The sequence below is a fragment of the Phoxinus phoxinus genome, assembly GCF_949152265.1.
Source record: "Phoxinus phoxinus genome assembly, chromosome: 15".
Classification (NCBI taxonomy): domain Eukaryota; kingdom Metazoa; phylum Chordata; class Actinopteri; order Cypriniformes; family Leuciscidae; genus Phoxinus; species Phoxinus phoxinus.
Genome location: NC_136890.1, coordinates 22,505,528 through 22,520,019, shown reverse-complemented (window position 1 = coordinate 22,520,019; position 14,492 = coordinate 22,505,528). Strand labels below are relative to the sequence as shown.

General features: G+C 39.5%; 2 protein-coding genes across 3 annotated transcripts; one reads left to right on the top strand and one right to left on the bottom strand.

Moving 5' to 3' along the window:
• The first annotated feature begins 365 nt into the window (after nt 1–365).
• suv39h1a (SUV39H1 histone lysine methyltransferase a) lies at nt 366–3,967 on the top strand. Of its 2 annotated transcripts, none has more exons than XM_079637710.1 (6): nt 366–529; nt 676–821; nt 960–1,619; nt 1,873–2,019; nt 3,299–3,428; nt 3,559–3,967. In XM_079637710.1, exons 1-6 carry the CDS (start codon nt 511–513, stop codon nt 3,690–3,692), a joined length of 1,236 nt encoding a protein of 411 aa, XP_079493836.1. In that variant the 5' UTR covers nt 366–510; the 3' UTR covers nt 3,693–3,967. The 2 variants fall into 2 exon arrangements, with proteins under 2 accessions (XP_079493836.1, XP_079493837.1); XM_079637711.1 differs by having other exon boundaries at nt 469–529; nt 684–821; nt 3,559–3,932.
• A 1,606-nt stretch (nt 3,968–5,573) lies between these two features.
• gpr173 (G protein-coupled receptor 173) lies at nt 5,574–10,224 on the bottom strand. Its single transcript, XM_079637486.1, has one exon. It carries the CDS (start codon nt 10,147–10,149, stop codon nt 8,986–8,988), a length of 1,164 nt encoding a protein of 387 aa, XP_079493612.1. The 5' UTR covers nt 10,150–10,224; the 3' UTR covers nt 5,574–8,985.
• Between the last annotated feature and the right edge of the window lie 4,268 nt (nt 10,225–14,492).

Genomic DNA, 14,492 nt, shown 5'->3' with positions numbered 1-14,492 from the left:
TCTCTTTTTTTTTAAACATGTGTTTTTAAAAATAAACATAACAGCTTCAAAATGTGCGTTTTTGATATGGATGTGTAATGTACAGATTTATTTTCATACTGAATATTTCCTGATGTAATTTCTATGAAAACAACTTCACGATTTGTTCATTAAAACAAGTGAAAATATTAAGTGAAAATAACTTTCAGTAAGGAGTGAGATATTTTTCAAGATTAGCCTATATTCTGTAATGTATAGTACTAGTATAGTAAATAGTAAATAAAATAAATAACAATGATATAAATACGAGTTTTCGCTAACAATTTGTGATATTAAGTTGTTGACAGCTTAGACATAAATACATAGTGTAATGGTTTTGTGTCAACGGGATTGGCCAATGAACATTAGGTATTCTTCTCTCAGCTACAAGTCGACCAATCATCAACAGGTATTCCATATTCTAATTATCCGGTATTGGGAATCCAGCCTGCGGGCGAGGCGACTGAAGCGAGGTGATTGATTCAGGCGAACATGGCGCAATGTTTGAAAGGTAGGATTTATTTTGCTTTCTTCAAATAGTGACGAACATTGCCGTTTAAATGCACGTTTCCTATAAATAACAATCAACAAACGTGCGCAATAGGTTGCAGTTGTTTCTTAAATATACATTATGGAGCCCCTTACATATGATTTAAGATTGCAAGATGTCTTGTAAACTTTCATGGGAGGACCTCCAGGCTCTGTGCCGCAGAGAAAGACTAGTTTGTGAACAGCTGAGTGTGACAAAGAACAACTTTAATGACTATGAAGTGGAGTATCTGTGCAACTACAAAAAGCACAAGGTGAGTTATTAATTATGCATTGCATGTACAACTGTGATCTAGTCATTTGTGGCTCCAACTGTTTCTCCTTATCAATATTTTATATTTCCAATTTACATGATTCATGTCACTGTAACCTTTAAAAACATGCCTGTTCAGGGTCGAGAGTTCTTCCTGGTGAAGTGGAGGGGCTATGTGGAGTCAGAAAACACATGGGAGCCTCTTAAAAACCTTAAATGCCCAATACTCTTGCACCAGTTTCGAAAAGACATGAAGGAAGCTCTGCTTCAGGCCAATGAACCGCTCGATTCAGCATCTTTGAGCACCCCCGTTGTGTCCTTCCTCCTCCAGAAGGCCAAGCAACGTATCAAGCTTAAAAAATGGGAAGGCTTCATGAACCAGACCTGCAGGCACAAGGGCCGCATATTTGTTTGTAATGAGGTCGATCTGGACGGACCCCCTAAAAACTTCACCTACATTAATGACAATAAGTTAGGGAAAGGAGTGGATGTGAATAGAGTGACCGTGGGCTGTGAGTGTGATGACTGCCTCTCTCAGCCAATCGACGGCTGCTGTCCAGGGCTGCTGAAGCATCGGAGAGCGTATAATGTCAGCAGGCAGGTGAAAGTGATGCCCGGGGTACCCATCTACGAGTGTAACTCCATGTGCCGATGTGGTCCTGACTGCGCTAACAGGGTTGTGCAGAGAGGTATTCAGTATGATCTGTGCATCTTCAAAACAGCAAATGGCAGAGGGTGGGGAGTGCGGACGCTACAGAGGATTTACAAAAACAGCTTTGTTATGGAGTATCTCGGAGAGGTAAGCAAGTTAAAGGGATAGTTCACCCAAAAATGTCATTCCTGTGTGAACATGCAAAATATTATAATTAAATCTTTCAAATATAATCTACTTAATATGAAAAAAGGATGTTTTGAAGAATGTTTTTGTCTATACAATGAAAGTCAGTGGTGTCCGAAACAACATTAGACCCCTTTGAACAGGTGAATCCTGTTTATTTTATGTTTTTTTTTATTGTGAATGTTGACCTGCTGTCAGTTGTGTATTGCCTCAGATCATCACCACAGAGGAAGCAGAGAGGAGAGGAGTGGTTTACGATAAGCAAGGCGTCACCTACCTGTTTGATCTGGACTATGTGGAGGACGTCTACACCATCGATGCAGCTCATTATGGAAACGTCTCTCACTTTGTCAACCACAGCGTGAGCACTAACTAGCTGTACATATCATCTGAGCTGTCTATCAAGTAATTTGGAACAAATTCCGATATTTATTTATAGGAGGTATCATTTATTCTGAAAGTTTATTTATTTTATGAAGGATACCTTAAATTTTGTTCTGAAAGATCATGTGACTGGCTGCTGAAAATCTGAAAGTATATATTTTAATTAAATAAAAATTATTATATTTGATGTTTACCCAGTACATTTAGCATTATAGACCTCTTCTAATTTTAAGAGAATAAACATTTTAAAGGTGTTGTGAAAACCCTTAAAGGATTATTTCACTTTTAAAAAAAATATTCCTGATAATTTACTCACCCCGATGTCATCCAAGATATCCATGTCTGTCTTTCTTCAGTCGAAAAGAAATTAAGGTTTTTGAGGAAAACATTCCAGGATTTTTCTCCATTTAATGGACTTCAATGCCAACCAAATATTCCAATGTTCAAATGTCATGTCCGTCTCAATGCAGCTTCAAATGCTCGACACAATCCCAGTCGAGAAATAAGGGTCTTATCCAGCAAAACGATGTCCACAAATGTCCGTCGGGTACCATCTCGGAGATGCGCCGCGCATTGCGTCTTCACGTTGGAAAGCTCACGCGTCACGTCATCTATCTAAGTTATTTGTCTGTGTTCTCCGGTTCAAAAAGGTAGGGAAGGGCGAAAAACTCCATCTCATTTTCTCCTCCAACTTCAAAATCGTCCGACATCTTTGTTTTAATTAATAATTAATTTAAAAAAAAAAAATTGTGACCTTTCCAACGTGATGACGTAATACCAGAGATGGTACAGGCATTTGTGGTTAAAAAGTATATATGTTTTTAGGAAATGACTGATCGTTTCGCTAGATAAGACCCTTATTTCTCAACTGGGATCGTGTAGAGACTTTGAAGCTGCACCGAGACGGACATTTGAAACTTCTTTGAACATTGGGATAGATGGTTGCCATTGATGTCCATTCTGTGTAGAAAAATATCCTGGAATGTTTTTCTCAAAGACCTTAATTTCTATTCGACTGAAGAAAGTAAGACATGGATATCTTAGATGACATCGGGCTGTGTAAATTATCAGCAAAAAAATATTTTGGCAGTGAACTAAATAATCCTTTAATGCAGCGAGTTGCCAAGTCTGGGCAATGTTTCTAAAAGTGAATGTGTTCATTTTTTTGCAGTGTGCTAGTTGTGCAAGTTAACATTATAACAGTAATTAATTTCACAAAGCATGCAATTAATAAATATTTACCATTGTTTTTCCAGTGCGATCCAAACTTGCAGGTGTATAATGTTTTTGTTGAGAACTTAGATGAGCGACTTCCCAGAATTGCATTCTTTGCAAAACGAGGGATCAAAGCAGGAGAAGAGCTCACTTTTGACTACAAGATGACCAGTAGGATTTAGATTTGTTTTATTTGCCCTTTTATACCATTTTTGGGGGTGGGTCTGTTAATATGATAATGTTGGGGAAATTATATTTTATATAACTTTGTAAATCCCTAATACTTCTCATTTTGCTGCAGTTGATCCAGTAGATTCAGAAAGTAAAAAAATGGACACAGACTTCAGTCGGGCTGGAATTGAAGGATCACCCATCAAGCGGCTCCATTTTGAGTGCAAGTGTGGAGTGAAGAACTGCCGGAAATATCTGTTTTAATCCAGCTCATACAAAAGCACGGACACAATGGCAGGCATCAATATGTCAAGATTTTTAACACATTTCATGAAATGTATTTTTGTATTTGTTTATTTATTTTATTTGTGTATATGTACTTTAAATAGATTTTAACTTCATGTAGTGACTATTGTGATGTATGATGGCTTTTATTAATTCAATTAATATAAATTGTTTCAATCCATTTTCAGGACTGTTTTAATAAAATATTTTTTTAACCACAATGAATATGCATGCGTTTGTTCTTTTACTCAGTTAATAAAAATATTACTTTTGATACTGAGTGGAGTATTGATTCTGTCAACAAGAATACTGAATGCTGCTTACCATACCTATATATTGAGACAATACTATATTTGCCACCAGATGGTGCTATTGTATTCATAACACCTTTGGTTCAATGTGTTGCAAAATTTACAGATGAAAAGGCAACAAGGGAGATGTAGTCTAAACAAAATACAAATCTTAAAAAGCTCAAAAGTTAAAAAAAAAGAACTACGTTTGTGAATAAAGAAAACGAGCTCACCTTGTGACTGGCAAATGTTTAGAATTGGGTGAAAGCTATGTATTTTGTTAGTTATTGAAGGATGTTGTGCATCATTATTGCGACAAATGTAAAACATTGAAACACAAGGCTGTTTTACTGAACATGTAATGTAGCCTACAGATAAAATAGCAATAAATAACACATCTGTGTGGTGAATGGGAGAGGGCTGCTGACGCTCAGTTTTAACCTGCCATGAGGAGAGATTCTTCCAGGCCAGCGTCTTTCCTCGTCCCTTGAAATCTTCATTCCTTCCTGCTGTCATTCTGTTCATTTTTACATACATAGCTCTTTTGTCCACCTAGCTTCTACAATAAACTATGCCGTATAGCATCCCGATATGCTGTGGTTGCCGTGGGCGAGTGGTTCCCTTTATTGGATTTGCTGTGGATCAAATCTCACAAAGCGCAGACTGGCTAACATTAATCAGCTGACCTTACACATATGGTCTGGGCATCTAACCATGGCCAATCTCACGCCGGGTGAACTAATGTTCATCCACCGCATGCTGCTGAACACTTCCCTGTCACTGACACCCTGGTACAATCGTATGTTATTAAATGCTCATGCAAATATTTACATTGTTGCAAATCACCCAAATTGGAAAGAAGTAACAGAGCGAGAACCTGAATGAACATATTTGTTAATCTGATAAAAAAGGTAAGCCGTCAAGAAATGGAAGTATATCCAAGTGAAACGCTTCTCAACCTAAAAAAAATTCAGAGCGGCCTTGATTTTGTCCATTGGGAATTGATTGGATGGTTGGATAGTTGTCGTGTCATGATAGGTTGTCCCGCCCTCACGCCAGTAAACACATCATCAGAAAAGATATATGTCGCAGCAAGAGGGAAGGGAAGTTATTTTGATCAAAATTACGGCACGTGAATTAAAAAGGAATACTAATTATGTGCACAGATAAATCATTTAGAATAAATAGGCTACTGCAATATTCCATATAAAAACAAGAATTGTACATTTTGATTTCATGCCGACTTTAAAATAATCACATCTAAATTGTTGGCCTATGAAAGGGAAATGCTCATCCTATATAGTTCAGTCTCTCATTTTAGCTGACTTAGGTCTTCCTGCAGTGCAGAGAATCTGCAATATCAAGTAGATAAAGGTCAAAGGTCAACTCACAATCCAAGCGTGTGAATCTGAGGTGTCTTCGAGTTGGCAAACTTCACTGCAAAGAGGTTACAAACATTATGACAAAAGAATAAAGACTTCAATAATCAAACAAGAATATTGCTAACTGAATCCTGAACTCATACAGCATGAGTAAAAATCAGACCACATTAAGAGTCAAAAATGCAACAAAAGTAAACTTTTATTGTCATGTTGGAAAAAAAAAATCCTGTTGATTTACAGATCAAGATATCTGAAAGCTGACTCACATTTCTTTCTCTTTTTTTCTTCAGTTTTTCCATTACCCCCTTCATTCATCATGCATTCACAAATAAACAACTCCTGAGTTGCTCAACTAAAATTTCAATGAACATAGGTGCTGTCTATTGCTCTTAAGGAATGGTCTACCTTATCATGTGATGTCGTCTGCTTCATTGGACATTTTTTAAATCTACTCTTAAAACACATTTTTATTCTTTAGCTTTTGGAAACTTGGAATTATTGTTTTTTTATAGTGTAGTCCTGCTATGCACTATGTACAGCAGCTTTTGCTTACTATTCAGTGAGCTGACATGATGAAATCACTTACTCATTCATAATATAATTTGGCAATTATTAGCGATTAATCAGAAAAAGATTTTGTGATCAACTCAGGCACTATCAATAATTAATAAGAAAGGCAAATAAAATTAAGACATATGTTAGATAAAACTTTCTCAACCTCAACTTATGAAGAGTGTTGGTTATGATCCATATTCCACGTTGATTCTAATAAACATTATGTCTAATTTAAGGCTCAGCCCTCTGTAGTCTTTGCAGTTGTGTTTGAAGCATTGAAAATGTGAAATTTTAGTGGATCAACTACAGGAGTGGTTCCTATCAAATGGTGTATCTCTGACCTTTCACCTTTGCTTTGCTCCTCATGAGTACCCAGTTCCATCCACACACTCATACTCAGCGTAAACACTCACACACACATGCGTGGTAAAAAGATGACGATCAAGGGTCGTAACCCCACCCTTCACTCCGCCCCCCACTTGAAGTTAGTGCATTGTCCATATAATACACATGAAATTACACAGAGGTTCACAGTTATTTTACAAAAGATAAGATGCCTGAAGCAACTAAAAATGTTCTACCAGGCATTTTTGCTTGTTACAAAATCACATCCGGTTCACCCAACCCCCAACACTGACCCAAGCGATTTCCTATTCACAGGTGAATACAACAATAGCCCAAACCATCATTCACATACTGTCCCCCACCCCAAACCCGCCCAAAGACGAGAAGAAGAAAAAAGTCTCGAAGAAATCCTTACGAATCCAAGAAGTTCCTTTTAATTCCACGGAAAATCAATTTGTGTCTCTCTGTGTTGTTTTGTTTTCGTAAATTCAAGTCTCTCCAGAGAACTGAGCAAAATTGTACACTCCCACATGTCGCAGTTCGTAAATTCGTTATCAATAACGCAGCTGATGCAGGCGTCTTCTTACCCGCAACCCAGAGGCTTGTTAAGGGCAGCGAGACATGTCCACTGATAATCCACAAATACACAGTGTTGTGTTTTCCCCAGCATATGTTTTAGTATGATTTATTGGTGTCTTTAGAAGCATACAGCTTTCAGATCATTCTTGCATTGGTAACATTAAACCTTGGTAATGGAGTAAGGCATAAAATGCAGATAACAGAAAGAATTATTCCTCTTTTTCTGTTCATCATAGGTGTTTTTTTCTGTGTTCTTGCAATGACAGGTTTCAGAAAAAGAAAGTCTGATCACTCCTACCAATCGCATGCCTACCCTACAGAGAGATCTCATTGAACATTCACGGAAATATTACAATCTGTCCTGTCTGCGTTGGTCAGCATTCTGATTCAAGTCAATATATGCCAGAGAAATCATGTGGCTGATCAATGATTTCTTGAGTTGTGTGCAAAATATTAAGGGAAATTCATTTGACACTCAACCCATTTGGGAATTTAGTTCATCCACTTATTAGCTCCTAATGAAATGGAATACTTCAAAAAAGAAATCTAAACATTCCACTAACACCTTACATGGGTTTCTTCCCTAATTTCAAACACATTCATATTTTCATTACAATATTAAAAATCAGATTTTTGTTTGATTTCTGGTCAACAGGAGGCCGAGATACACTGTCAGACTTTAGGTTCCTTAATAATACCTGACCAACAACTTCTTTCCAAGAATCCATTCATCCTGTGTTAGTCTGTAAAACACAGTAAATGCAAACTAAAATACCTCTAATGCAACCTACCTGTCACTTACATGATTGAAAATGTAAAGTCTGAAATGATCACTTTCCAAGATACATGTATGAAAATCACATATTAAAAACCTTTTGTATCCGACAGGCAAGCAAACTTTCTTTCAAGTAATTCAAAACACAAAAGATCATGTAACTTCTCCTCTACAACATCTTCTGTGCAAGCGTTCGGAAGGATAAATGATCGGTTGGTTTAACCGAAATACATCATTAACAGATCAGTATTCAATACTGATCCGTCTCTTCACAAAACAAGTAACGATAAAATACTTCACCTTTTCTGGTTTCAACATCATAAGATGGTCATATATTCAGATTCATTATGGAAATTATAAAGGCATGAGTTATTGTGTGCAATGATATGAAATATTCTATAAATTAAGTAAATAGAGCTGAGGAAAAAAAGACAAATTAAAAAACAGAATAAATTACAGAAAAAACTCAGGGAAAGGACCTAAAACCCTGAATAGGCCATATTTCACACAGATTCATATTTTTAGTCAGCTCCTTTTGTCTACAATCCCTTTGAATCAACATTATTTGTTCTGGAAGTTGCTTTTTATACACACTGTTTTTCATGTGCATCTTAATTCCTGCCTGATGAAGCCACAGAAAGGAGTCAGCCCAACCAATTAGCATAAATTGGGGGAACTTTGTCTTTTTTTGTCAGCCTCATTCATTCCAAGAGGCTAATGCTTGGCACTCATTCTTAAAAATAGTTTAATCTCAAGTTCATTTCCCCTTAAAGATAAGGTAATACACATGCACGTTGAGTATTTTTGAATCACTAGTTCAAATAATATAAATTACTCTGCCAGGAGTGCAGCTGTTCACAAGGCATGAATACGAATATTTTTGCAAATCTTTGATTCGAGGCCCTCAGGATCCTGGTAAAGGGATACAGATACTGAGCCAAATCAAATGGTAATGTTTGTTGAGATCGATCATAAGAAGCCATTTGATATAGCCTTCATACATTCACTATAAAATAGACCATCAGTTTGGTTGATTTGTGAATTTGTACCACCCTAAAGCGAAACATATGGTTCTTCAAACCTGTTCAAGAGTTGATTTACCAAACCACACATTAGTGTAGAGCCCATTTTGCCCTTAAAATCATTAAGGTGACAGTAGATGCTTATTCCGTGACATCCACCCTTTTAAAGCATCTTAAACTGAATCAAAGGCCACAACAGCTCTTAAAGTTTGTCCATGTCTCCATAATTACAGACCTCTTATTCCCTCCCCCCTGGCTGTCCACTTTCCAATCATCCAGAAGAGAAAGAACAGAAAAAAAAACATTATGAATGAACACTCATCTTCACATGACACAGTAAGGCTCACGGGGCAGTTGAGGTGGAGTTCTACAACAGGGAGGCAGGTGGGCCAGCAGGCCCTTCTTCAGGTCCTTGTTGAGGAAAAAGCAGATGATGGGGTTCACACCCGCCTGGGCGAAACTCATCCACACGGTAGTAGACAGATACCGGTGCGGGATGGTGCACGCCTTAACAAAGACCCGCCAGTAACAGGCCACAATGTACGGGGACCAAAGCACCAGAAAAAACAAGGTGATGACATAGAACATCCTGCCAAGCTGTTTCTCGGCCTTAAACTCCTCCATGCCTAGCAGGCGTCTGTTCTGGTTGTGCAAGTTCTGCCTGATGCCCAATAAAGTGGGAGGCATTGGGCCACGGCCGAACCCTGCTATCCAGTTTGCGGCAGCCTGGCCTGTGGCTCCAGGTCCGTGAAAGGTCCAGTTTTGGCTGATGGCTGGAACCATTTGGACCGGCTTCATCTTTCTGTGTTTGTATTCGAACAGCAGAAGCTTCATGTACACCACGTGAGTGGCCAAGATTAGCACAGCCAGCATCAGCATAAAGCCTAATGTGTCGTTGGCCTTGAAGTAGCGATGTTCAAATATGCACTGGTCCTCCTCGCGGATAAACTTGTAGGTGCCGACGTCAAAGACGGGCGGGAACGCCATGGCCACCGACAGCGTCCAGACCATACATACCACCGCCACACACGTCCAGAAGGTCATTCGCTTGGAGTAGAACCGGTGGTGGGCGATAGCCATGTAGCGTGTGACGCTGATGCAGAACAGCATGAAGGCAGCATGGAAGCAAAAAAGGACGGCCATGAAGGCCACCACCTTGCAGCTGAGCACGCTGTAAGTCCAGGCCGAGCCATTCTTGATGGACACCAGCACGAAGGGAAAGCAGACCGCCGAACGGATGGTGTCGGCAAGGCAGAGGTCCAGAAGAAAGTAGTAGGGTGCCTTGTGTAGGGCTCTGTCCCTTAGCACCAGCAGGGACACCACTAAGTTGCCCACCAGGCTGATGCAGATGATCAGCCCCAGAAGGACGAGTTTTACATAGGTAGACACGGCTGAAGAAGGTGCTCCACCCATCATGCCACCTGTTGTGGACACCACAGCCGCCAAGGGGTTCCCAGGCCCATCACTGCTTGCGTTTCCGTTGGCCATCCCTTTTGCTGCTCAAATTGCACACCTCCTCCTTCAACTCCTCCTTTACCCCCACTTCCTCCACTCCCTCCTCCACCTCCGCCACCTCCAGCTGAGCTGTTTTCCGTCCTCGTGGTTGCCTTTCGTTGTAGTCTCAAATGGAAGGAGAGAAGCTTGATATGCATTGCCCCATTTTGTACAGTTTTCTTTAGAACGTCCCTTTAATTGTGCCACTTCTCTTGGCCTCCACACCTGTGAATAAAGAACAAAACATTTGTTACAAACAAATGCTGGTCTTTAAAGACCACAAATACAACTGACTTTTGGGGAAAGTTTATAATTTCTGTAATGCCTGGGAAAAAAAGATGTTTAGGTCAAGAAGAGTTAAATATCATGAAGTGATATTGATGCATGAAAAAATTATAATATTATTGATACCAATACAACATTTTTTTTTTCTTGCAAATAAATTGAGCACTGAGGAGAACACACTACTACAACAGCAAACTACTAATGCCGAATAAAAAATGTAACTCTAGAAGTACTATGGCAATTCATAAATAACGTGGTCCGAATGGAGATTTTATGTGATTGCGGAGAGATCAATTCCTTGTGTCCCCTTTCCATCTAGTCAGAATATATATCGTCTTCAGTCCTGCTAAACCCGCCCAGCCTCCCTCTCCCACCACCCCTTCAGCCAGCCATCAGGAATGCTTTGATTTTTGTGCTGTTCTCCATTCTCCTCCTCAGCCATTCCTGCCACCCAGTTGTCATTTCCCATCGGTCCCTCTGTCACCTCTACCTACTTTCAGTGCCGTGGTTACACAGAGGACCTGCTGGGAGCCAACTCTGCTTGGGTGTGATGACCCCGTGGCTCCAACTCCAGCCTCTGAGTGCTCTGTCCCTCTTGGACCCATTGTCCTGACTCTTATGCCTGCGCTCCTTCCTCCCTCGACTCCAGCGTGGAAAATCGGGCATTAGGCCACACTGGGCTCCCTCGGACCGTCGGCTCCACCTGGGTCGGACATCATCAGGCCTTCGCTGCAGACTTGCATGTGGTCCGCTGCTCTCCGGCCCTCCACCCCTTCAGCTTTAGCTAGCTCTGCCCTCAGTCGCTCCAGCTCAACCTCTGCCCTCCGGATACCTACTTCTACTATCTCGGGGGGTCGTTCCTTCGTCCCTTCGCTCCCTCTGCTCTCCGTCTGGGCTCCATTCCCTATGGCTCCATCACTGTCGGACGTCCCCCTGGTGTCATCAGCCAGGATTCCGCCACGGCTCCTCTCTCCATCAATTCCACCTTGGGCTATCGTCCCGGTCGTGATCTGGGTCAGCACCATCTGGCCACTCCTCCCTTTATCTCTTCCATGGTTGCTGCCTCCATCTACTCCATGGTCTCATCTGCCTGTTTTCACCATCCCTTTGCCTGCTCCTCTCCACATCATTTCATCTCCTTGTCTGCCTCCAAAGCCCCCAATCACCCAATTTTTGACCAGTTATGCATCCAAAATGATTGACAGGTAGAAAATGTTTCTGCAAGATGCTCCCCCTTTTGTTTAATTTTTTTATTACATGCACTTTAAAGATATGGATTCCACTCAGACAAAAAATAATAATGAGGTTTTTTCACAATAAAGCGGTCTGGAGACATGTTTTGAAAAGTTGAATGTCTTTTAACTTGGCACGGCATCTTAAAAATATGCACATGTACGAGATGCTGAAAAAGATGCAAGTAGCGGAGCACCTGTCTAAAGACTTCTCTGTAGCATGTTTACATAAAAAAAAATAAAAAAAATAAAAGGCAATTGCTTGGCTCGTCTTCTTTGGCCTCTGTGTGCAATCTGTGCATACTCCCAAAGAGTTCAAATGCTTTCATTCAGTTTAACTTGGACAGAACGAAAATGAATTGCAAAATCTGCTGCATCTTTATTCTAACTGTGCATGTTAACGTCATATAGACAGTGCTGGGTAGTTCTGATCACATTTAATCTGGATTACATAATCAGAATCCAAAGATTGTATACTTTTTAATTAGCTTATAATACATTTTAAAATCAGATTAGTTACTTTTTTATGATTTACATGATTACATATTCACACAATGGCAATGGTAAATTGTTCATAATTTATTGATTCTCTCCAATTTTTCTTTTTAGTCTTTTGAAATTTCCTTTTAAAAATTCAGAATGAATGTGGATTCATTCGTAACAGCATTGTGCATGAAACATTTATTTTCAATAATGTTAAATCTTAATGATATTAAATAAAGTAAATGAGAAAAATCTTAAAACCTATATATTTTAGTGCATAGATCAAATATAAACTACTATAAACAATTGAAAAAAAGAGCACCTGACACCACAAAAGGTATTTTATTTGTGTTCACCATCAGCAAACACAGATCAATCAATAATTTGCTGAATGAGATAAGCAGGGCTCCTCTAAGCATCTGCTGTAACATGCTGAGGAACATCTTCTGCTTCTCCCTTAGTGCCGAACAGATCAGCTGTTTCCACCACACGCTACATGGCATGCCAGCAACTAGTCTTTCATGGTAATTACCTCATTGTTGCTAGGCTACAGCACATCACTTTTTATGTGTTGAGTATAGGCATGTGGACCGGAATGCGGGGGCAAGGGGTGTGGGTGTGGGGGAAGGGGGAATGAAAGAGATAACGGATGGAAAATATTTTAAATCTACATTAAAAGCCATAGCAAAGCTTCAAAACAAAGCTTTAGAATATATAGCGATATTGCTCTAAAAAAAAAAAAATGCTCGAACTTAGTATAATGGCATGATTAATTTTGGCCACTTTTCACCAAATGTTTCTGGAAGTTCCACTTAACTCAGGCTTTCTCATTTACACCCACATACCGAAAAGGCAGTCTCTGCCCATGGTTGGCGGAATTTAGACGAGAGCATGTATACTTTCCAAACAGACGTACCCTGCTGTGGTGTAGAACAGCCAGCTAGCATTATCTGACTCTCAATGTGAAAGAGCACTGATCCATGAATCCAGGCGTATACCTTCACCTGCTGAGGTGATATTTGCAGCACTTAAAGCGCCATTTGTGCCAGCCCTCACTGGCTAACATTCTCTGGTACCGAGAAAGCTACAAGTAGACGCCAACTGATGGAAAAAGTCACTGAGTACCTTAGTCCAACAGGAGATAGAACTGCGCCGACCCATTGTTTTAGAGCAGAAACACTAATTCACTTGTGTCACAGCAATTACAGCTGCTTGTTGCTAGGCTACAGGGTCCTTCTGCCTTGTGCGGTGTATGTGTCTTTGTAAGCCTCAATGCAACTCAGAATTGTATGCATTGAGGTGAGCTGGGTAGGAAAAAAAGTGTCACTCATGAGAAATAATCAGCAGGAATGGAGATTAAAGTGAACGTTTCTGCCATAGAGAAGATAAAATGTTACAGCCTTACTGTGACAACCTGTTGTACACAATGTACAGCTTTATATCATTTAAAGGTTTAAATCAGCACTTTCACTGATTACATTTCAGAAATGTAGCCTTAAGTAGGCTATTGTTCAGATGTTTCCAATTGTAGAAACCTCTAGATAGAAACATGACAATTTTATAAATATGAAGTGATATAACGTACTATGCGTATCATTGAACTTTACCTTTATGCAAAAAAAAGAAAAGAAAATGAAAAATTATATTTATGACCTGAACAAATGTTTTCCCACTGCTTAATGTAAAAACTGTATCTTGAAAAACACAAACAAAAAAGTAGTTCAGTGACCTGGTATTAGGGGAGTATAAACATTTTTATGGTCCAAAGATGAAACTTTCAATATGCAGATTGTATCGATTTACGTGCAAATAGTTCCCACAGTAAATGCCAATGTAAATGCAAATGCCAATATGACATAAAGAGCTAAAAAATATGTGGCTTTTTGGATGTGTCAGAGCTGGTACTGTCATTCATGTCACCTACATAAGTGAAAGTGTTCTCTCACAATTTTCTCAGACTCGTGGGCATGCACACATTCCAAAAAGATCAGTGGCGAAGTTTCATTTGTTCAAATGAAACAGAATTTACCCTCCTCCACTGACTACTTTGAAGCCCTTTGATAAACACAGTCTCTCAGATATTCAGTATTTAACATAGGCTATATATCTTGAAGACAAACTGGTCTGTTGGCCTATAATCAAATGGATTTAAATATCCCTTATGATGTAGCACTGTACTTTTTCCTCACTATACAGCAAGGCAGTATAAACACGTTTATCAATATGCACTGCAAAATTATTCTAGCCAAAAAGGTGCACTGCCAAAAGGTTGGATTTTTAAAATGTTGCTATCACATAGGCTACATTTTCAGACAAAGTACTTTTTTCGTAACTATC